This window comes from Hemitrygon akajei, chromosome 13 (genome assembly GCF_048418815.1).
Source record: "Hemitrygon akajei chromosome 13, sHemAka1.3, whole genome shotgun sequence".
NCBI classification, from domain to species: domain Eukaryota; kingdom Metazoa; phylum Chordata; class Chondrichthyes; order Myliobatiformes; family Dasyatidae; genus Hemitrygon; species Hemitrygon akajei.
In genome coordinates this window covers 75,679,983-75,705,815 of record NC_133136.1, presented here as the reverse complement: position 1 = coordinate 75,705,815, position 25,833 = coordinate 75,679,983, and the positions used below count along the sequence as shown (strand labels likewise).

Genomic DNA, 25,833 nt, shown 5'->3' with positions numbered 1-25,833 from the left:
CTTGATTTTTGTATGTTTTTCAAGTAATTTGTTTGCAATATCTGCAAAGAAATAAATAATCTGCATGTTGATCAAGAAATGTGTATGCCAATTAAGTAAAATAAGGCAGGTTTTACAATTTATCCGAAGTTTTCACACTTTTAATGGCTTTTAGACACTCAGATAGACACAGGGATTACAACAGTAATTAAGGTGTCGTGTCCTTCCTGGAATTCAGCTATTGTGCATCAAGTTACGTGGTATTACAAAAGGCCACGCGACCTTAGAGTTAAAATTTCTGATTTGAACAGTCTGGTTTTGCAAAACTTTAACGAACAACAAATACAACTCACCTCTTTCTACACATTGACCAACAAGCAATTGTAGACAGAGAATAATGGAGAGGAACGTAGGTGACTGGGTCACAATGCAAGAACATGTGACTTCACCATTTGGTGGCTGAACCACTGCTAGGCACAGGGCTGCCCGATAGCTGGCCAACTACGTCACACAAGTATTTGCAGACAGGTAGACTAAAATCATGCTCGCTCCAGTGGCGGGTCTAATAACTACCATCATTTTGAATTAGTGATGAGCAGCATACCATAAATGATATTTTGAGATATTTGCAACAATTGTAATCTGATATGAAAATATCTGTGATTTCTATTGGTGACCAAGTCACTGCTAACACTATTGTGGTTTGTTGTCTACATTTATAATTGAAGGAAATGCTCAATTTCAGTTAGAGGTTAAGGAAAATAAAATAAAGATGTAAATTTTTCCATCCAAGTTCATGGACCCTCTGGAATCTATCCACAGACCCCAGGTTAAGAACCACTGCTCTAGAAGCACCCAATGAGATTTATTCTTATGTATCCTCTGAAGTGGCCCAGCAAGTGACTTAGTTGTGCCATTACATCTACAGCCAAACAGAGGGTTTAAAATTGGATGAACTCCTAAAATGTCTAGAACTCCTAGGCACCAAAATCAAATTCACTAAAGTCACCTCTAGCCCAGTCGACTTTGCAAAGATGTGTGATTGGTGTTTAAAACATGGGTGCTGTTCCTCAGAATAGTCAAGGAAAAATCTGACATTGTCATAGTTGCAGAATCAATGTGCCAAACTGGTCCAACATAATTCTTATCCCATCAGAAGCACAGTCCCTGTAATTGTATTGTATACCAACTATTCTTTGCACTGCAGTTACCCATCTAGACTACTTCAAACAGCAGTTTACTGACCACTACCGTCAAGGACAAGGGCAACAGATATATGAAAACACCACCACCTGCAGGTTCTTGCCAAGCTGCTCACATTGAATAACATCTGCTCATCATTGCTGGGTCTAAATCCTGGAACTCTCCATTTAATGGTACCATGGGAATAACTTCACCAGAATTCAGCAGTTTAAAACTGTGGCTCATCATCACCTCCTCAAGAACATTTAAAAAATTGGGCAATGCACAGATCTCAATACTAACCCAAAGAAAGTTTTACTCAGAGCAAAGACTTTAAATAAGCTACACCAAAGACGAAAACTGTCTTCTCACAGATTAGGAGAAAGATAAAATACATAAACTGCAGTCAGAGCCAAAAAACTTTAATACATAAAGCCCACAAGCACGGCCTCAGCGCCATCTATCTGTTGTGACCTACTTTATAACTTTAAGAAGCAATTTTGCAAAACTGCCTCAGCTATGGACTCAAGTTCATTTATATCATAGTGTGTACCACAGGACTGCACAGAATGAATGGGCATAGAGGGACGTTGAAAATGAGGCAAGTTGAATTAATATAGATTGGCATAAATATGGTGGGACTGAAGGCCTGTTTCTATGCTGTACTTCCATGACTCTAAGCGAGATTAAACATAAATGCAAAGACTTTGGGGCTAATATAGCCCAGCAACCGTACCTATGACAGGAATAAGGTATTCAACTGAAATAAATGAAACTGTAATTGAGTCTCAATTGATTATCTTATGATTATGTATTACTGATAAAAATGCCGCAGGTCACTTAGATTGGCTTAGTCACGCAGCACTTTTATCATAAATGCATATGAAAACAGGTGCATATTTTGCATAAATATCACCATCCGGATCAGGGTTATTGTCACTGGCATCTGTTGTACAGTAGTGTAATACACAAAATATATGATTAATTACAATAAGAAATATGTACAAAAATAATTAAGTAGTGCAAAATGAGAGCAAATGTAAAGGCAGACAGGAGGGAAGAAGCTTCAGGCTCTTGTCCCTCTCTGCTGGTAGTAATGAGAAGAAGGCATGTCTTGGGTGGAAGTGGGTCCTGAATGAGAGACACCACCTTTTTGATGATGCAATATATACAAGTTATAAATAAAACAATGCTGGAAATGCTCAGCTGGACAAGCAATAGCTCTAGAGAACCGGTTAATATTTTAGAAGTCCCTTTTAATCATGATTGGTTACCATCTATCAAAATCTGTACTAAGCAGGTTGCTAAAAGGAGCAGGGTTTCTGGTCCTCCTGATTGGATAGCTACATGCTTGGGGTTCGCAGGTCTTGACTGAGATTTTTACTGCCCGAGTTGCTAGATGACAAGAGGACACCAAATATGGTATCCTTATTCAAGGACAATAAGTTTTAACATCAACAATAGTTAGATTTTTTGACAAATTTGACTTTTTTTAAGTAACAAAATGTATTGAAGAAGGCAATGCAGTTAGTGTAATGTAACTGAACTTCAGTAAGGCATTTGTCAAAGTCTTACATGGTCCAATCCAAACTAGCCTAGTGAATCCAAAGTTGACTTGATAATCGGAAACAGGATGATGGCAGTTGCTTTAGCAGTAGGAAGCTTGTGATCAGTGGTTTATTGACTGCGTCACTTACGGTTTCTTGTATACATTAATGTCTTGGGTGAGAGTGTTGGATGCATGATTAATAAATTTTCAGATGACATGAAATAGTGGTGACATGAGAAACTGTTAACAGTTTTGGATTACAGAATGATATTGATTGCCTATTAAGTTTGGTGGAACAATGGCAGATGGAATTTAATCCAGACTAGTGCAAGATAATACATTTAGGGAGGTTTGATAAGGGTATGTCACAGATCGAGTATTGATAACAGGGAGACCTTGGTGTACAATGCCATAGATCTCAAGAAGTGACAGTACAGGTAAATAAGGTGGAGGAAAACACATGTAATGAAATTTTTGCTAGGCACAGCTAGAGCTTTGTATGCAGTTCTGGTCACTAGACATGAATCAAGTACCTGATTCCACTGGAGAAGGTGCAGAGTTGCCAGGATTTTGTCTGGGGTGGAACATTTCCATTACTGGAGTGACTGATCCCCTAGCTATCAACAGAAGGCATAGGTAAGAGATTAAGGAGAATCTGAGACAGTTATTTTCCCACCTGGAGTGGTTGGAGTATGGAACGCTGTCTTAACAAGATAGCAGAGGAAGAGACTGTCACAATATTTAAGTGTCTGGATGAGTACTTGAATTACCAAGGACAGGACTACACACCAAATGCTGAAAATAGGATTAATATAGAGGGGTACTTGATGGTGAGCTGAAGGGCCTAATCTCTGTTCAATGTCTATGACTGTTTAATTAGCTTTGAAGATAGCGACACTGAATACAAACACAGGGAAGGCTGTGAGTTTTCATTTTAAACAAATTATTAATTAGACCTCTGCTGTGAAGCATTGTAAGCAATTCTTGTACTGTATTTTAGGAAATAAGCACATGGCCTTGAAGGGAATACAAAAAATGATATTGGTGATAAAAGACTTCAGTTACATGGATAGATTTTTGAAACTTGAGATTGATTTCTTTACTTCAGAAAACCAGTTTTTATTAAACAAGCAGGAAGAAACTGGCAAACGAGTTGACAATTGAGGTAATAAAATTTAAAATCATTAGCAAAGGAAGTAGAGGAAAAATGAGATGACAACTTTGTCCACAGAGGGTTGTTAGGATCAGAAATGCACTACCTGAAAGGGTGGTGGAAGCTGAAAGTAATTGGTCAAATACTTTGAGGACTAATTTGCAAGGTAATAGAGATGAGCTCAATTGTGGGACTAAATTAAGCAACGATTTCAAGGCTATGTTACAGGTTATTGATTCTATCCTGTTAAATTCTGATCAGAATTGTTTCAAATTAATAACTTTACATTAATTTCAGAATCTGGAGCCTCTCCATTGTTTTATTGCATGCATATTGGTTAGCATTCTGAAAGAAATTCTTGTCTCAGCTGTTCATCAAACCCTTGGTCAGTGCAGCCAAAAGGCAATTTTTGTGCTCTCAATAAAGTGTTTTAACTTTCACAATGATGCATCTGCAGTCTCTGATCTGAAAATCCAAACATGGCCACTGACTAACTGTACGCTCATAGTTAGCTAGCATCTTAAAACTCCAAATTGTATACAAAGTGTAAAAAGAATCAGCAGATGCAATGAAACAAAAAGTTATCTCAAAAATAAAGCTACTTACAATACCAATGCAAGTAAGCTAGAAGATGGTACACATAGAGGGAATATAGCAGAGAGCAGAAAGCAAAAGTTGCATGCACAATATGAAATATGAGTCAATACTTCAAACAGCAATGGTGGTGGGAATTTGTCTGGGAGAATTCAACGTAAGCGGGAAGCGCAGATCCCCTGGCTTAAAACCTTCATTCACTTGAGAAAAGGCAGCGATCAAAGAAAATCCAGCAGAAATTATGAAATTGTGAGGGGTGAGGAGTGTGTGTGTGAGATAAATGGTGCAAGGACAAGAGTGATCATTGATCAGCTAAGTAAACAAATAGGTTAATGAAGAAATAAAGAAAATGACACACAGGCTCTGGAGATATCTACACTATTGGGGACTTGGATGAAAGGTGAAAGAATAACCTTCAGCAACTTTTATTTTTATACAGACTGGGAATTTTGAATTGGCAAAGGTGGTCCCAAGGACAATTTCATGGAATGCATTTGAGGTACTTCCCTAAATTAATGTGAACTAACTGGAAAACAGGTTATTTTAGGTCTGGTCATGTACAGTCAGACAGAATTAAATACCGGTAGTAATCTGACTGGAAGATCCTTTGGAGATACATAATCAAAATGATATACAGTTTCAGTGACAAAATACAATTCTGCAACTGGAAAGTTAGGTCCAAATGAGGAGGGGGATTGCTGGATAAACATGAGCAAATGTTTCAATAAATGTCATAATTCCAATTATCGACAGATTTTATTTTAGAAATCCTACTTAGGAAGTGATCCATTAGCAGCTTATGGTAGTTAAGAATAGTACTTAATTGATGATGCAAATGGTAGAAAGTAGGCTTGTGGACTGGAAGTTTACCAATAAACTAGCAGAAATTGAAAATAGAATTTGATTAAACTAGCTAGAAATAAGATTTCAAATCTGGAGGATTGCTGCAAACATGCATAGAGCAAAAGTTAAAAGTTGGCTCCTCAGAAGACAGAAAAATTAACAATGGTAAGTTAGGAACACAAAATATGTTAAATAGCATGCTGAATTTCATGGTGAAAGATGCACTGGTAACAGTAAGTCATCAGCGAATAATAGAGAATTTACAATAATCAACATCACTAGTTTCCCCAGTGTTTTTCTCTAGACTCCCAAATCCCCTGGAATTGACACTCTGCATCCCAAGAGAGTGGCAGCAGAGATGACATACATTTGTTCAGTTTACAAAATGCTTTAGATTCTGGAATGTTCCAAGTTTTAACAAGAAGAGTAATTCAAGAGAAGAGAATGGGAGAATAGTACTTTGGCAAGACCACATCTGAAGTATAATTTTGGTGTCCTTACTTAAGGAAGAGTACACCCATATTAGAGGAAGCATGACCAAGGTTTACTCAACTGATATGTAAGAAGAGGAACTTGTTTTAGAAGGAACTATTAAGCAAACTGACCCTATGTTCTAGGCTTTTGAAAAGAATGAGAGATAATCTCATAGAAATATACAGGATTCTGAGGGGACGTGAGGGGTGGATGGGTGAGGGTAGGCGGAGAATTTTTTTTTAGAGAGAATTGACACAGCCAGTAGACCCAAGTTTAACCCTGACCCCCAGTGGCACCTGTGTGGAGTTTGCATTTTATTCCTATGACTGAGAGTTTGCTCCAATATATGTGGACAGAAGCTTTATTAGCCACTATAACTGGCCAAATTATAGTGGCTGTTTAGCCAAGTGCTGGAATTGATTGTGGCTGCTGGCGGGCAGTTGAGAGAATGATGGGAATATAGGGAGACCAGTTACAGGGTCAACAGGTGGGGGAAAAGGACTGATCTGTGAGTGGCCCATTTCGATGGCCAAAATGGTGGCTTCCTTTGTCACAGGGTAATATGGATCCTTGTGCTTTTGCACGCAGAGGTTTAGATTCTGTGCATACAAGATTCAGATAGATTATAGGACTGAGTGGGAATTGGGGAGGTAAACTGAGTTGAAGACCAAAATTTGAGTGATAAACTTAGTGAATGGCACAGCTGACTCCTATTCTTTGTATGGGCATTATCTGTAGTTTTCTCTCCCGAGTAGGCCAACTTATCTGAAAAATGGAGTGAATAAGAGTATATTTCCTTTAAATTACTTCTTCCAATAAAACACTGTTTACACAAAATTTAACTTGTCACTATACCTTTATTTAAGTCAAAAATTGTGTCGGGAAAAATTCAGAGGTGCCTACATATAAGCTTTCCATGTTCTTTGAATAGCTACAACTTTCTATTAAGAATGTCAACATGGGCAGAATCATGCAGTATGTGGTCAAGAAATACATACTTTAATTGCCAACTCTGAATCACTATGAGAAATTCAGACAATATTTGTAATAATGATGAAACTTTAAAAATTAACAGTTACAGCATTATTCTGAAACTTTGCCCACCCCAACCCTTCAAAACCCAACAGGGTCTATGAAAAAAGTTAACATAACAATAAAAAAGCCACATAACACCAGCAACATATTATGTTGCTCAACAAAGTGTTACACAACCTGCCATAAACAAGGATTTCTTTTAAAAAATAAAAGTGTGGAATTGTCCAGCCATTGGAAAGAAAACATCCATGGGTTTTCTTTAATAGACAAATTTGTTATATTTGGGCAGAATCTGAAGTCCATATTTCTTCAATATGAAATCTTAATTTGCCTAGCCTCCTACGACAGCATAACTTCAATACTGAGAGTATTCCTTTGATTGAAGTTTGCCAATAATGCGTTCCAGTTGTCGTTTGGCTTCGCACTGAGGAAAGTTGCCCATTTCATAATATTGAGGAGCTATCTTCACCAACCTATTTAAACAGAAAGTACATGTTACTATTTTTGATTACATACACACCTTTAAAAATTAGAAGACCAGAGCTTGAACTCTGATTTCGAAAAAAAACGCTGGCATTTCATTGAAATAGGTAAGACATTTTTAAAACCATGCAATTGATCTCCCTGATATTTACAGCATGAAATGTACTGGAAAGCAGAACAACGTTGAGTGGGTTATGGAAATTATAATATGAATGCAATAAAATTGCTGGCATAAAATACTAGAGAAAAATATAATGCATATTTTACTGAAACAAGCCTTAAATTCATGTGAATGCAGTTTTTCAACGAATGCTATAAAATACAGTTGCAAGAAGTTTGTGAACCCTTTGCAATTACCTGCCTTTCTACATTAATTACTCATAAAATGTGGTCTCTTCTTCAACTAAGTCACAATAATAGACAAACATAATCACCCGAAACTACTTTTCATGTCTTTTTTGAACTCACTGCTTAACCATACACAGTCCAGGTTGGAAAAGGTATGTGAACCCTTGTATTTAATAACTGGTAGAACTTTTAGCAGCAATAACCTCCACTAAACATTTCTTGCAGCCGTTGATCAGTCTCTCACAGTGGCAAAAATGAATTTTAGATCATTCCTCCATATAAAACTGTTTCAGTTCATCAATGTTTCTGCATTAGCTTGCATCAACAGCCCTCTTCAGGCCATGCCACAGCATCTCAATTGGGTTAAGGTCTGGACTCTGACTTAACCATTCCAAAACATGCATTTCTTCTTCCTTTTAAATCACCCTGTTGACTTACTATTGTGTTTCAGATCATCGTTTTGTTGCATAATTCAACTTTTCTATTGAGCTTCATTTGATGGACCACTACCCTGACATTCTCTTGTAAAATGTTTTGATAAAATTTTGAATTAATTGTTCCTACAAATATTGCAACCTGTCCAGGCTCTGAGGCAGCAAAGCAGCCCCAAACCACGATGCTCCTTAGTTGAGTTGAGGTTTTGGTATATGTGCAGTGTCCTTTTTCCTTCAAACATAGCAGTCTGCATTTGTGCCAGGAAGTTCAACTTTTGTCTCACCTGTCCACAAAACACTGTCCCAGAAGTATCGTAGAACATCCAGGTGGTCTTTTGCACATGAGAGGTGCAGCAATGTTTTTTTTTTGGAGAGCAATGGTTTCCTTCATGGTGTCCTTCCATGAACAACTTTCTTGTTCAGTGTTTTTCTTATAGTGGACAGATGAACAGAGACTTTAGCAAGTTCTAGAGATTTCTGCAGGTCTTTTGCTGTTACCCTTGGGTTCTTCTTCACCCCCCTTTAGCATTGCACGGTGTGCTCTTGGTGTGATCTTTGCAGGATGCCTACCCCTAGAGTGTCACAACAGTGCTGAATTTCCTCCATTTGTAGACAATTTTGTTTACTGTGGATTGATGAACACTCAGGTCTTTAGAAATGCTTTTGTAGCCTTTTCCTTATTCATCTCTACAATTTTTCTTCTAAGGTCATATGAAAGTTGTTTTGATCGAGGCACGATGCATATAAACTGATCTTTTTTGAGAAGAACAGGCTCTGTCAGTAACCTGACTTCGTGTGTCTTTTCTTTTTTTTTAATATATAGGGCAGGGCACCTCTGCAATCCACACCTTTAATCTAATCGACTGGAACACTTGACTGCAAAAAACTTTTGTAAAAGGCATTAACCCAGAGGTTCACATACTTTTTTCCAATCTGGACTGATTGTTTAAATGGTGTACTTGGTATTGATGAGTAGTACAATTGTTGGTGTGTAATTAGTTTAGACAGATGAGTTTATCCATTATAGCGACTCAGATGAAGATCAGACCATTTTTTAAATTAGTAATTAATGCCAAAATACCAGGTAATTGCAAAGGGGTCACAAACCTTGCAACTGTATATGCTAAGGAGGCAAGAACATAGGAACAGGAGTAGGCTGCAAGACTCTTCAAGCTTACCCCACCATTCAATATGACCATGGATGATCAATGTTGACTTCCACTCCTCTTCTGCGCAAGTCCCTCACAAGGCTCAATTCCCTGATCCACCTTAAATGTATCTGGTGATCTGCCTTCTGCTACTTTTAAGGGTAGAAATGCTAGAGATTCACTACCCAAAGAATGCACCTCAATATTAAATGAATGACTCCTTATTTTGCAACTACTGTACATCGCCTTGTTCATGACTCATCTGCTAGCAAAATATCTCAAATTCTGTTAAGCCTCCTTAAAATTTTGTGCCAGTGTTAATATCAAAATGATGCCCAAATATCACAAAGTGATTACCAGATCAGAAAAACTGCTTCACTTTCTTAAAATGTACGTTACCAAACATACCTGCATGCCTAAGTAGATCAAAGAAAATCTCTGATTCAAAAAGTACATTTCAACTTGATTGATCAGAAAAAAAATATCCCAAACCCTTGAACTTTCATCATGAGGATATTATATATTATGAAGTTCAAACAGGTGCATTCCATCGTTTTGAATGGAGTCCACATTACAGAAATAAGGGCATTTAACTACTGGTCAATGTTGGTAGAAAGATCCTTGGAATTAAACTGCTGCAGCTCACTATTGTCTTCATTTTGCCCTCTTTAGATATCTGTCTTTGAATACATCTATTCATCTCAAAGGCCAGTAGTTTAAATTCCTCAGCTTTACCATTTCAGAGAATCTGTCCTGGGACCAGTATGCAAGTGCCATTACAAAGAAGCTCCTCTACTTTCTTAGAAGTTTGCTAAGATTTGGCATGTCATCTAAAACTTTGAAACTTTTATAGGTGTACTGTGGAGAGTATCCTGACTGGTTGCACCATATGGAAACACCAATGCTCTTGAGCGGAAAAGCCTACAGAAGTAGTGGATACAGTCCAGTCTATCACAGGAAATGCCCTCCCCATGACTAACCACACCTACAAGGAATGCTGTTACAGGAAAGCAGCATCCATCATCGAGGACCTCTACCATCCAGGTCATGCTGTCTTCTCACTGCTGCCACAGGGAAGGAAGTATAGGAGCCTTAAGTCTCATACTATCAGGTTCAGCAACAGTTATACCCCTCAATCATCAGGCTCCTGAACCATAGTGGATAACTTTACCTCTCTTAACACTGAACTGATTCCACAATCTATGGACTCACTTCCAAGGACATTACAACTTAATGACTTCAATATTAATTATTTTATTTTTCTTTTTGCATTTGCACAATTTATTGTCTTTTTGCACATTGATTGTTTGTCTGTCTCTGTGTGTAGTAGTTTTTCATTGATCCCACTGTGCTTCTTTGTATCTGCTGTGACAGCCCAAAAGGACATGAATCTCAGGGTAGTATACAGTAAAAAAAGAACTTTGACAATAAATTTACTTTCAACTTGAAATTCTACATCCCAAATGGTCTGAATAAACAAATGTTTACTTCTGATATTCTCTACAAATGAAAATGCTTCCTTTATGTCTATTTTTACCAAAATTATCTAGTGCGACAAGCTTCTGTCTGTTCAATCTTCCTGATAAATTTAACCTTTCAATTCTAGTTAACATCCTTATTAATCTTCCCTGCATCATTTCGAGTGCTCCTATATTATTTTCTGATCAAGACAGAACAGTGCACAGAATGAAATATGGTCTAATCAAGGTTTACCAATTCTATGTTTTCACCTCTGAATATGAAATAAATGAATTCAAGCATAATTGTTTGGGATATATTGCCTGCACTAAATAAATTGGCAAGAAGGAAGAAAATAGGGATTTGCAGGTTTTTTATTGAACATTTAAGACACTTCTATTATCCAGCATGTAAGAAATTTAATGAGAGTTATCACTGCTACATTTTGAAATCTGGAGTGAAAGAGGAATTTCAAGACAATCGTGATGATTACTTAAGATTTAGAATGATGATTGAAAACGATAATCTAAATTTGCAGATATTGAGAAGTAAAAGGGAGCTAAGAAAATTCATGTATTTAAAAAAGATGGGAAAAGTCTAAAGAAAAAACTTAGTGCTTCTTTTTAAAAAAAATTAACCTTCATTACTTTTTTCTGGTTTATAATCAGCATGCTATTAACTCTGCCACCTATCTTCTCATTTTGTGTACTGTAAACTTGGTTATGAATTAGTTTCATGATAATCCAACATATTTTAGAGCATTAAACCAGTTCATTCATTGTACTTCAAAGAATTCTATAGTACTGGTTTCCACTTTGAAAGCAGATGTCCAGATATCTTTTCTATTATATTTGTGGTTCTTTTACCTTTCCAATTGCTATTGAACTATCTGAACTATATTTGTCAGGACTATTCTCTCTAGCGCCTTGTAAAAATACTCAGCCCAACCCTTTGTTCACATAAATGAGCATTACAACCAAGGACTTTGATCAATTTAACTGAGAATTTTTATTGGTAAATCACATGCTCCTTTTTTCTCCCCCCACAGCTGAGCCCAAACAAAACAAAACAGGGAAAATTGTAAAGCATGAAAAAGTAATATTAAAAAAACTGAAATGTCAGCAGTTAAAAAGTATACATCCTCACTTGCTCAGTACTTCATTGAACCACCTCTCACAGCTAGTAAAGCCAGCAGTCTCAGCATCAATTGAAAAGAGTAAACAGTCGAAATTTTGAGCTGAGACCCTTCATCAGGAATCCGGACCAGTGCTGCTAAAGGGTCTTGTCCGAAATGCTGTTTACTCTCTTCCATAGATGCTGCCTGACCTGCTGAGTTCCTCCAGCATTGTGTGTGTTGGTTGGATTTTCAGCATCTGCAGATTTTCTCATCTCACAGCCAGTAGACTTTTTGGTTAAGAATCTGTATGTTTTGCACAACATGATGGAGCAAGATTTGCCCATTCCTCCTTGCAAAATTGTGCCAGGTTAGTCAGGAAGTAGTGGTAGACAATAATCTTTAAGTTCTGAGGTTGGGTTAAGGTAAGGACTCTGACTGGGCCACTCAAGGACATCAGATTTCTTCACCTGAAGCCACTCAATGGTTGCTCTGGCTCTGTGCTTTTGGTTTTGTCCTGCTGAAAGATGAACTTCCTCCCCAGTTTAATCTTTCTGGCAGAGGCTAGTAGGTTTTTAAATCAGGATCTCTCTGCATTTAGCAACATCCACCTTCCCATCAATCCTGACCAGATTTCCAGTCCCTGCTACTGAAAAGCATCTCTACAGCATGATGCTACCTCCACTATACTTTGCAATAGGGATGGCGTTAGCTGGCTGATGCGCAGAATTAGATTTACGTCACACATACAGCTTAATGTTGAGGCCAAGTTCCACTTTAGTCTCATCTGCCCACAAGACCTTCTTCCGCATCTTCGCAGCATTTAAGTGATACTTTGCTAAGTCTTTACAATCAATGTTTTTAAAGCCAGGGCTCTAGTTGCAGCCACTGCCTTCTGCAGCTCACTCAGTTACTGTTGGCATCACAGTAGCCTGTCTCACAAGTGCCATTCTTCCCCAGTGATTAAATGTAGAAGGGTGGCCTAACCTAGGCAGTGTGCCCTGGTTTCACATTTTTCCCCACTTTCTCTTGATGGACTGCACTAAGCTTTGAAGTCTGTTCAGTGCTTTTGAGAAGGTCTTATACCCTTCTCCAGATTGGTGCTTCCCTATCAAAAACAAAAAGAAAATCTGCAGATCCAAAATGCTGGAGGAACAGAGCAGGCCAGGCAGCATCTAATGGAAAAGTGTAAACAGTTGACGTTTCGGACCGAGACCCTTCATCAGGACTGGATAAAAAAAAATGAGAAGCCAGACTGAGAGTGGGGGGGGGGGGGGGTAGAGGAAGAAATACAAGGTAGCAGGTGGTAGGTGAAACCAGGAGAGGGGGAGGGGTGAAGTAAAGAACTGGTAAGTTGATTGGTAAGAAAGGACCAGTGAAGGAGTAATCTGATAGGAGAGGACAGAAGGCCATGGAAGAAAGAAAATGGGGAGGAGCACTAGAGGGAGATGATGGGCAGATGATATATGGTGAGGGGGGAAATTGAATTGGGGGATGGTAAAGGGGGGGCAGCAAAGGAGAGGGGGAAATGATAAAGGAGAAAGGGGGAGGGGCAATACTGGAAGTTTGAGAAATCCATGTTCATGCCATCAGGTTGGAGGGTGCCCAGACAGATACAAGGTATTACTCCACCAACTTGAGTGTGGCCTCATCGCGACAGTAGAGGAGGGCATGAACTGACAGGTTGGAATAGGAAGCAAAATTAAAATAGGTGGCCATGGGGTCCTGTTGAATTGAACATGGGTGCTTGGTGAAGTGGTCTCCCAGTCTACGTTGTGTCTCACTGATATACAGGTGGCCATACCGAGAGTAGTTGATGACCTCAACATACTCATAGGTGAAGTATCGCCTCACCAGGAAGAACTGCTTGGGGCTCTGAATGGTAGAATGGTAGTGAGGGAGGAGGTGTAGGGGCAGGTGTAGCACTTATTCCACTTGTAAGGGTAAGTACAAGGAGGGAAATCAACAGGAAGGGAATGGATGGACAAAGGAGTGATGTAGGGAGCGATCCCTGCGAAAGCAGAGGAAGGGTGGGGAAGACGTGCTTGGTGGTGGGATACCGTTGGAGATGGCAGAAGTTACCAAGAATTCTGTGCTGGAAGCGGAGGCTGGTGAGGTGGTAGGTGAGGACAAGAGGAACCCTATCCCTGGGGGGGGGGGGGGTGTGGCAGGAGAATGGGTTGAGGGCAGACATGTGCAAAAGAGACACGGGTGAGAACAGCGTTTGATAGTGCAGGAAGGGAAGTCCCTTTCTTTGATGGAAATGCTTCTCTTAACATTTTCCTGACTTGCCTTGAATGCTCTTGTCTTCATTTTGCTTTGGTCTGTTGAAAATCTACTATAGTACTGGACCTTACAGAGAGGAGGTATTTATTCAGGTGATCCTCCAATTTTCTACATCAACAAATTGGGTGAGTTGGTACGGTAATATACATTATTGCACCCAATGAAAGTTTGTGTAGTGATTATAAAGGGAATGAATACTTCTATAGCATCACAGTTTGATTGTTAGCTTTTAGTAAATTATTGACAGGTTTTGGAATTTCTCTTTTGGTTTGACATGATGCACTATATTTTGTGGTTTAGCTCAAAATATCCTACTTCAACGTATTTTAAATTTAGAAAATGAGACAGTAAGATGTGAAAATATTCGTGGGGGTTGAATAATTGTTAAGGCACTGGATGCAAGAAAGAAAAAGAAACTCACTATTTCTATCTTACATTTTCTGGGCTCTGCAACTCGTGCTCAGGCAGATTATCAGTCAATAGTATGCCACCGCTACAATTCCACATAAACTGAACATACAAATGCTATTAAATGACTCAGTCTAAATCATTTAAATGTGATTTGTCATGATGTCTACAGCCTGATTATAGGTATTTGATTGTAGCTAAGTATCAGAAGTGACCATTTCAAGGCAACAGTAATCAATGCTCTCCTAGTGGTGTGCTGTGCTTCAGCTATATCAATTTTATCCAAAAACTACTATATTCCTTTTCCACCAATTTAAATGTAGGTCTGAATTTTTTGCAAAAACTGTGCATCAGCATATTGATTGAGACTATTTTAACCCCATCTTTTGCAATATTAAAAGCCTGCTGTGGGATTTTTCCTTATCTTGATAAAATTTGGATACTGAAAGGTTGAGACCAAAAATAATAATAAGTAAATGAGTTAGATGCTATGCAAATATAATTACATTAAATAGCAGTGCTCATCTGCTGTGAAGTTTAATTCTTTCTTATCAGCCCAATCTGAAATTTCAGATTGGATCTCAAACTAGAATTCAATGATTGATACTAGGAACAATTTACAGTAAAGAGTTAAGTTCTTCAAAACCCACATCTCAGTACATTACCATTCAGGTTTGATATCTGTACAGGTCCGGATGTAGTTTTTTGTGGTGAGTACAAATTCATTGTATAGCACCCATTCAGGTTTATGGTCCAGGACAGTAGAAGGATGAAGCTGCACAACTTGGTTATCTTTCACTGTCAAGTAATGGCCTGTGCGTTCTAAGTGAGCCACCTAAAAAGTGGAAGAAAGTGCTCAGTAAGTAATTGCGAAACACTGCAGTTGAAAATTGGGGTGAGGCAGATGGGGGGGGGGGGCAGAGAAAGAGGAAAGAAACAATAATCTGTCAATGCTTGAAGCATTTGCTTATTTTAGGATGTCAACAAAACTGAAGTCTACCATCCATAATGTTTTCATGACAAACCAGTTTCCTTAATGTGTTACCTGATTTTCCTTTACCTGTACAAGCAACGAACATCTCCCATTAACTTCAGGCTGAAGCATGTGACAACATTCTTTTAAAAATTAATGAGATGAAAATAACTTATCAATATGATCAGAAATTAAGTACTAATCTTTCCAAAGTGGGCAACAAAGGAAAAGATTAAGTATAAAAGAGAAAAATCAAGTGCTTGAAATGGAAGTAACCATATTAGGATTCACTGGGGTGACAAGGTACTGTAGTGGTTAGTACAATTTTTTTTTACAGTACAGGCAATCAAGGTGCAATTCCCGCCACTGCATGGAAGGAACGTGCAAGTTCTTCCCGTGACCACGTGCATTTCCTCCGAGTGCTCTGGTCCCCCTCCTCCCCCACCCCCACAGTCCCAAGATGTACTGGTTGGGTAGATTAATTGGTCATGGTAAATTGTCTCATGATTAGGCTAGGATTAAATCAAGGGATTGCTGGGTGAGGCAACTCCAAGGACCAGAAGGGCCTATTCCACGCAGTGTCTCAATAAAAAATAATTAATCACAATGTATGTGTCAGTCATTACATTATATTCATTCTATTTATAGGGGGTTTAATCTTGGACACAAAAGATATCTTCATTAAAGCAAATAATTACTGAGTCTTACAAATCAACATACTGCATCCTGAAATGTGTTGCGAAGACCATTTAATATCCACCATCCTAATGCTTTTGATATTTTCCCACTGCTTTCAATTGGGTTGTTTGAGTTGACCTTGGTGAAACCTCATCACTTTACATAGACATGCACAGGTGTTTCAGAAAACCTTGTGATGTTAGAAATACAATAATTTACTTAAACTTGAAGTACTCACTTGGCACTAAGTATAAACAACAAGGTTATATTTGATCTAATGGTTCAAAAAAGCATTCAGAATAATGCTTACAGATCTGCCAAGAGTTTCAAAAAGACCACATGAACATATTAGTTCACTGCAAAGCACCAGCATTCCATTAAAATATCAATATCCACTGTTCCTCTGAAAAGCATGACTCATATCATATAATAACCTAAATCTATTTCAAGGCCTTTTGATTTTGATGGCAGGTTTTTAAAGATGTGATGTCATAGACTGATCAATTTGTTTCCACCATATATTCTATCATATGCCTTGAGTTTTTCAAAGCACAGAAATTACTTATGTATGAGCAAGACCTTTAATAATACAATTACCCTATTCAAATTAGTTTTAATTTATGTTGAAGGTCAAATAATTCTTGTGGAAAAGCACTTTCCATCTTTAGACAATAACTACCTGATTATATCTGTCCACATTTAATCTGCATACCCAACAGGTATTTAGAGCAAGATCATATTGTTACAAACTTAAGATCAGTATTTGATGACCCACTTCATCTCCATGCATTGATTTCAAATAAATAAATCATTTTCCAAAAATGCATGAAAGCATTTTGAAGCCTCAAGAAGCTTACTTATACATTTTGTGGTTCTGAAATATGATAAATAATACCACTGCTTTCTCTCCATCCCAAATATTAGTACCAATGTTCAACAGCAATGACCACATTGATACCAAACCAGACAGAAGTCACGGTAAAATAATCGTTAAGCTTTACATATCTCAAAACATTCCCATTAACATCAGATAATTGGGGAAAGATTATAGTTTGTGCATTAAATTTGGTTTATGGGACACAAATATTGTGTAACTACACCATGGATCATTCTGTCAGATGTCAACATTTAAGGGATCATACACACCAATGAGGAAAGTTGTCATTTCCAAGCAAATGTACACAGAAACTAAGCTAGAAAAATAAAAGGCTCCTTCACTTTTAGTAAGTGGGAATAGCTCATTTATATTTTTAAGGAAAAATGAGTTTTAACAAAAAAAAGATTCAGTTACAGAAAACAAGGAGCTGAGAAACACCAAACACTGCAGAAATAGGCAAGATAGTGTATTTTCTGGCTTGCTACATAGAATGTCACACAACAAAGACACAGCACTCTTCATAATGCAAGTTATAATAGTGCTGTAAGACTAACTCTTACTCAAGTATTTCCAGAATCTTTCTTTATTTCATAATTTCAGCACTTGCAGCCTTTTACTTATGGAATTATTCAATGGAACCTTGAAACAGATCCAAGAGAGCAAAATGAGTGCCTCAAATGATGGCACCAAATGGCTGCCTTGAGCTCATCTGCGGAAACAGATTGAATTCCTCTCTTTAAATGTCTCTTTTTTTTCTGGTTCAAGGTGGCTGGGATTCTATCGAGGTCTCTGATCTGCAACGGCACTCAAAACTGTGGTTTTTCCATAGTGGATGACTTCTCTCTGCTGGAGCTTGCCAGCCGGCCATTTTCCAATATTCTCCAGCCACAGGTGTGAAGAGAGGGGGAGACTGACTGTGTCATGTCAAACAGTTGGCTAACAATAGTTTTTGTTGACTGCAGATCATTGCCTCTCTGGGTGCCTTGCTACTGTTTGTGGGTGGTGGGCAATGATGTTTTTTGCTAAAATGGGTGGGGAGGAGGGAGGTTGATGCTTTCCTGCTGTTTGAGCAGGGAATGGAAGAGGGGCTTTGGGGTTCTAACATTTTTCTGTTCATTCCTCTGAGGTTCTTGTTTTTCATGCATGTCTGCAGGGTGTATACTGTACACATTCTCTGATGATAAAAAGAACTATTTCATTAAGAAAAGCTCAAAGGTGTGTTTTTAAAATCATCTCCATGTGAAGAAACAAGCCTTCAGTCTAGCCAAGAGGATCAATAACGATAAGGAATTTTTAACTAGATCATGGACTTAAGTTCTACATCCTTCTTTCCGCAATGGTTGTCACATGGTTGCAACTTTACAATATGCAATACTCTGGTTACACAAATGATTTTCTGTAATACAAACAAAATGGCACTATTTTAGGAACCATCCCTCCTCCCACCCCCGGCTATCACAATACAAGGATCATTAACAAAACACTACCATAAGGATGACAATAGAAAAAAGAGAAGGAAAGCCCGTGTGAATAAAAGGTTGGAAACATTTTCAGCTGCAGACCAATCTAATGGATTATCATAGCCGCACAAGTTTAAATTTCACTACCTGCTTATCAAAACACCTAATCTCTTTTCTATTGCTGAAATACAAGCTTGCTCACAACTTCAATTTATATACCCATTCAAAGCTCTTGGCTGGTAGATGAATTTAGAATCGATAACCATCAAACTAGAACATGGCTAATAAAATATATTTTTTGAAATATAGGGACATGTTATTGAAATCATTAAACCACAGGTATAACTTGTCAGAGTACAAACGTACTCGCTCAGTGGACATGAAAATACATATCAACCCTAATCTCACTGAATTCTGAAACAAGTTTATTGGAGTATATACACATTCCTGTTACTGTCTAATATCTAACAAAGGACTTAACACTGACTTCAAAAATACATTTCTCACTGTTTTATCACATACCTGAGGTTTTCGCCCTGGTCATTTTTTTTTTTGCACAACTAGCCCTGCTAATTCAAATCACAGAAATACAGAGAAAAATATAGAAGAAATAGAAGCCAGTTGGTCCTTCAAGCTTGCCCTACCATTCAATACAACCGTGGCTAATCCTATGTCTCAATTCTATATTCCCGCTCTCTCCCCATTCCCATTAATATCGTTTGTGACTGGAACAGCCTGTTCAGTAACTTGGTCTAAACAACATTCCGTGGATGAGAGTCCCACAGGTTCACAACCCCCCTTACCTCAAAGTAAATTTATTATCAAAATTCATAGAGTGCCTATAAAAAGTATTCATCCTCCTTGGGTTTTTATATTTAATCTGTGTTTTTTTAAACACTGATCAGATCTCGACAAAGTGATTTAAATTAATTACACACGTAACACGCACAATAATTGACTGTCCCCTTTAATATGATACACCAAATCATCACTGGTGCAGCCAATTGGTTTAAGAAGTCACACAATTAGTTAAATGGAGATAACCTGTGTGCAGTCAAGGTGTTTCAAATGATTCTAGTAAAAATATACTTGTATCTGGAAGGTCCAACCACTGGTGAGTCAGTATCCTGGCAAAAACTACACCATGAAGACAAAAGAACACTCCAAGCAACTCCACAAACAAGTTATTGAAAAACATAAGCCAGGAGATGGATACAACAATTCCAAGACACTAAATATGCCTTGTACAGGTAAGTCAGTCAGGACATACAAGAATATAGCACAGCTGTAAATCTGCCGAGTAGGCCGTCCTCAAAAAATGAGTGACCGTGCAAGAAGGGAATTAGTGAGGGAGGCCACCAAGAGACCTACGACAACTCTGGAGGAGTTGCAAGCTTCAGTGGCTGAGATGGGATAGATTGTGAATACAACAACTGTTGCCTGGTTGTCTTATCAGTTGCAGTTTTATGGGAGAGTGGAAAAGGGAAAGCAACAGTTGAAAAAAAACTCACTTGAAATTTGGCTAGAATTTGCCAGAAGGCATGTGGTAAATCAGCTGGAAGTTGTTTCTATAGTCTGATAAAACCAAAATTGAACTTTTTAGCCATCAGACCAAATGCTATGCTTTGCATAAGACAAGGACCGCACATCAAAAACTCACCATCTCTACCGTGAAGCATGTTGGCGATGTTTCACTACAGTAGGCCCTGGAAGGCTTGTGAAAGTAGAGGATACAGGGAAACCCTGGAGGAAAATCTGACGCAGTTTGCAAGAGAACTGTGACTTGGGAGAAGATTTGTTTTCCAGCAAGACAATGACCTGCAGCGTAAAGCCAAAGCTACACAGGAATGGCTTAAAACAACAAAGGTAATGTCCTGGAGTGGCCAAGTCAGAGTCCAGACCTCAATCCAATCGAGAATGCGGCTGGACTTGAAAAGGGCTGTTCGCTCATGATCCCCACGCAAGCTGACAGAGCTTGAGCAGTTTTGTAAAGAATGGGGGGAAAATTGCAGTGTCCAGATGTGTAAAGCTGATAGAGACCTATCCACAAAGACTTAAAGCTGTAATTGCTGCCAAAGGTGCATCTAACTACTGACTTGAAGGGGGTGAGTAATTATGCAATCAATTATTTTATATTTCATAATTGTAATAAATTTAGACCAATTTGTAGAAATTTCTTTTCTCTCTAACATGAAAGAGTCATTTCTGTTGATCAGTGTCAAAAAAGCCAAATTAAATCCATAGTGATTCAATGTTGCAAAACAATAAAATACGAAAACTTCCAAGGGACGTGAATACTTTTTATATGCACCATATACAACCCTGAAATTTGTTTTCTTGTGGGTAAACACCGCAAATCCAAGAAACACAACAGAATCAATGGAAGCCTGCACCCAACAGGATGTACAAGAGGCAACAGACTGTACAAATACAAGAAAAATATAAACAAACAAGCAATAAACATTGAGAACCTGAAATGATGATCAATACCTCCAAAGCCAGGGAAAACCATTCTGTATCAAGCTTGTTGAGCTCAGACAGAAGTTTGAGTTTCAAAGAGATGACGGAGCCCCAAAATTGAGTTCAGTTTTCCAATACAGTAAGCACAAGCAGGCAGTCAAAACTGATAACTGATTTTCTCCCACCAACAATATAATGATGCCACATTTTCTGCCTTTAAAGTTAAGCAGTTGGCAAACCTAATGCTCCCTCTCCCCAACTCCCAACTATTACTTGATTTGGCCATTTGGTACCAGGTTCAAGAAACGGCTTCACTTGAGAGCCAGGAATCTTTCACCCACAAAGTCTCAATCTCACAAGCCTGTGATACTGTTATTAAATACATGAGGCAGTGACCTACAGAATTTTTAGACTCTAACAGAATAATGGAATTTTAGAAGGCGCATACAATGATCAGTCAAATCCTTAGCGAACATCTAGTAGTAAGTAGGATGCAGGGGCTAGATGGCTCACTCATGCTTCTCCTGCATTTTATTACCCTTCTTTACTTTCCGTTTCATCCTCATCATTTTAACTTTATTCTACTTCTGACTGATCTGTCACGTTTCACTTCCAGTTCCTCTGCCGAGGTCTCATCCATGCTTTTTTAAAAAAATATTTCTGCTTCACTCCTTTACTTGTAACCTCTTAAAAGTGCTTTCTAAGAACCTGCAATGAGAACAATCATAATACAGACAACTGGTACACATTTTAACATGTACAGTCAGATTTAAAATGAATGACAGAGAATTTTGTCAATTTCACAAACATCAGAATCAACAATATATTTAAGCATACCTGCATAAAGTAGCCAGAAACCAGTGCCTTTCTAATGTTTATATAATAATCCCGACTCGTGAATTCTGTACTCCTCCGAGGCAGGTTGAATCTATCCATGATTCGTGACAGCTGTTGACGTACATTGTCAGCAGACATCAAGGATCTGTAGTTAATAAAGTTGTCATAGCACCACTGAACCGACTCATGATCTAAAAATAAAGAATAGTGTACGATTAATAAAAATGCAATTTGGTTTTATTTTAAACAGACTTCTTAAGGCATAAAACAGATCTAATGAGATCTCCCCAGCAAGTTCATTAGTTTGAAATAGCGCAACCCAGATCTCAGTTCTGAAAATGATTAGTTGTTGTGAAACAGTGTCAAGTGGAAAGAAAGGAATTGATTCATGGGTATCTGATCCCGTTGCCTTCAGGCTCTTCTTCTGATCAGTTTTCAGAAAGGCTCATTTACCAAACACAAAACACACATCCAATTAGAACAATATGAGCAAATATAAGCCATGACATTAAATGGCAAAACTGGACACACATACACATGGTCACAACTATTTGTGTATAAAAAACGTACTAATCGAATTTACATAGTCTGGTAGCAACACTCTTGACCACCAGAAATGGTGAAACTTATGCTCCCTGCTCTTCAGAAGCATTTCAAATTATAAACCAGGTGAAAGAACATGATTGCCATATTTATCCAATGTTGTTGTCAGTATATTGTACAGGTATTTCTTTCATTGCGTTTACCAACATGTTATAGAAATATACGGACCACAGTATTGGACTAAATATGGCTGTCATGTTTTTTCTCCTGGTTTATAAAAACTCAGTCACAATTCTAGTTATTTGACTCTTTGCAGTGGATAGTCATTTTGATATCTTACTTTGTATTATTGAAAATCAATTTTTGGTAAGTGGACTCAGTTCACTAAAATGTTCCACTGACATCAAGAATAATGCTCACATATATCAATATGCTCCTTACACACTTCAATTGGTACTTGGGACCTTTCCTATACACTGTTCAGTCAGGGAAAAGAAGTGCACCTAAATCAGAAGCAGAGGCAGCTCTCCTTGTATACTAATGTTTCACTCAATTCTCTGCAACATCACTACGGGGGATCGTAATGAACGCAGAAATTATGCATTACTGGAACTAATCCATTCAAAGCGCAAGGTCATAATCAGAAAAGCTTTGTATCCGAAAATTAACTGAAATTTCCAAAAAGCAAAGGTGGGAGGGAAAATTATTGAACAGCAACATGCTGCAGGAAAGTAAAGACAACAAAATTTGATCTACCATCTATTCCAACATTAATTTGCCCCCTGCCAGCTCCTCTTCTCTCAACAATGGCAATTCATATAGCCATACTATTCTCAATCAGATGACACGAGTCACTTCTTATGTGTAAACAAGAGTATCAGTAGGCTATGAGCCTATTCTGATCTTGCTTTTAGTCTTCTTAAAAGGTACCCAAATGTTCTACCGAGCAGGACTCTACAACAATTCGGAGCATGATACAGCCATCAAGAGGTACATCCCTCCAATGGGATCAACAACACGCAAAACATTCCTGACTGGTGCAGGCAAGTTTGACACAGTTATTCACATCAGGAAACCAAAAGGTCTCAACAGATCCCACCCACTTAAAAATTTGCTCAAAAGGACTGGGAATTACTGCCATATCCTTTTACAGTCTATTCCCAGTTACAGGCAAGCTGTAGGCTGCTGATAAGGATCAAATTTCATCCTTGACTCTTTCATGGCCACTCAATGGAAAGTGTATTGTTTTATTCCATTCCTGCGTAAACATTTTTTTTTACTTATTGGGGGCATAAGCAGCATAAATATTAAAGGTCTAAATGAAGAACATAACTCTGACAGCATAATTTCCGAATAGTTAGCACTAAAGAGAACAAGTGATCCCTGAATAATTCAAATTCTAATGGACCATGAAATACAAGCGAATGCAGCAAAATGCTAAATAAAATAATAATTTAAACCACGGATGATTTCAAATATCTTCAAATATGCAGGAAGTCATAGAAAGGTCAACTTAGAACAATGTTGTGCATTTTCCATCGGCCTGTTTTTTAATGGATATATTTCAGGCATAAAGGTTAGTGGAGTTCTAAACAGCAGAATACAGATCAGTTATGTGTAAGGGCAGGTGGAATTTAATCCAGCCAAGTCTGGGGTATTGCACTTTGAGGGGTGAAATGCAAGAGGAAAGTATACAGTACTTGGCAGAACCCTTATCAGTACTGACATACAGAGGGACCTTGAGGCCCAAGTTCAAGTAGACAGAGTGGTAAAAATGGAATTGAGTGTAAAAGTAAGGAATTTATATTGTACCTATATATAAAATTGGTTAGGCTCCACTGTGTGCTGCTTTGGTTCTCTGATGACGAGGAGGATAAGGAAGCTTTGAAGATATACCATATCAGATCAAGTGCAATATGATGACTGTGCAATCGGATGATCGATCGTGGGGTGAATAGATGAGCCCTCCTATGTGCAGACTGTACTCGTCTTTTGACTGTGCATGCTTTTCCTCTCAGTGGGCACAGTTTGTAGCTCCCACGCTGCCAGTTGCCCAACATGTTCCGTTACTAACATGACTCAGTAAAAAAACATTTAATTATGCTAATCTGTTGTAGTTCTTCATCCATGCATATGTACAGGAAAAGGCACAGAAAGAAGGGTTTATAAGGATGCTGCCTGGATTGGAAGTTACAAGCTTCAAGGTGATTGGACAAATGTGGGTTGTTTTCTTTGGAACATTGAACTCTGAGAGGCATAGATACAACAGACAAGCAGAGTCTTCCCATCATGGTAGAAATGTCTAATACTGGAAGACATGCATTTCAGGTGTGAGGAGAAAGCTTAGGAAGATACATGTAGCACATTTTAAAAAAAATACACAGGCAGCTGTAGGTGCCTGAAACAGGCTGCCAGGGGTAGTGCTGTGTAAGAGGCTTTAAAAATAGATATTTAAGTATGCAGCAATGGAGAGACAAAGATCATGCACAGGCAGAAAAGATTTAGTTTACTTTGGCATTGTGTGGGCTGAAAGGCCTGGTCTTTTGTTGTACTGAATCATGGACTACCTATGGGAAAAAATTATGAATATTCAAGTTCTGGACAGATCTGTGTCTGGATCCACTTCAGATAAACTTTTAAATTTTATATCTGAGCAGTTGTCAACCAAAAAATAATTTATGCTTCACCTACTCTCTAACAAGAGCATTACTGATAACAGAAGTTATCTATTAATGATCAAACAATATCATGGAAAAAAAATATAGCAAAATATTCAGCTGTCTAACAGTAAAATAGCTCTTGTGCATTCTTGAAAATATAAAATGCCCAACAGGCCAAATGCCTTTGGTTTCTAAAGTTTAAATGCATCCAGTTTTTTTCTGAAAAACTGCATGAAAATATATAGCAACTTTTCCTTTCTACATTTGAAGAAAGCAGCAGTTTAATTTATGATAAACCATTTATGCTAAGGAACAAAGGGCTTCTGTGATCATTCTGTCTATGAATGCTTGCAGGTTGTTTCTGTAGCAAACAACTGCTTTTTCTGATTGATGAATGAAATTGAGGGGTATAGCGGATGAGAGCAGCAATTATTACTGACCTAATTCTAACTGTATGGCTGATTAGGCCTTTGCAGAAGGCAGTTAAATAACAACTTTACTGCTGTAGATCTAGAGCCAAACTTAGGCTGAATTGGACAACCTGGCAGAGTTGGTGTGCTTTAAAATTAAAGCTTTACTTCTTTCAATTAATATAATTTAATCCTACATGCATTGTCTTGCTCCCTATATCACTCTGTACTCCCTTTTTAAATGAAAAACATTCATCTGAAGTGTTAAGTGTTTCTGAATCTGCTGATCCTACATGTCCTATTGAGTATTTGACAGCAATTCCAGTATTTTACTCCTGTATTACACATTTCAGGGACATGCCCAGCATAAAGCTTCTGGGAAACTCATTGATCCAGAGCAGCCTCTCATCCTACATGGACAGCATAACACAAAATTACTCATGTTTT

The 25,833-nt window shown here is 38.1% G+C and overlaps 1 protein-coding gene across 2 annotated transcripts in view; it reads right to left on the bottom strand.

Annotated features, from left to right (window-relative positions):
- Window positions 1-6,611: 6,611 nt before the first annotated feature.
- The window catches only part of dhx15 (DEAH (Asp-Glu-Ala-His) box helicase 15), a 120,810-nt gene continuing 101,588 nt past the window's right edge, over window positions 6,612-25,833 (bottom strand). For both annotated transcript variants that reach the window (XM_073064902.1, XM_073064903.1), the window contains exons 12-14: window positions 21,774-21,964; window positions 15,154-15,323; window positions 6,612-7,282 (exon numbers count right to left, since the gene is read on the bottom strand). In XM_073064902.1, the coding sequence (XP_072921003.1) occupies window positions 7,165-7,282; window positions 15,154-15,323; window positions 21,774-21,964 (479 nt within the window). In that variant the 3' untranslated portion in view covers window positions 6,612-7,164. The remainder of the gene's footprint in view (window positions 7,283-15,153; window positions 15,324-21,773; window positions 21,965-25,833) is intronic.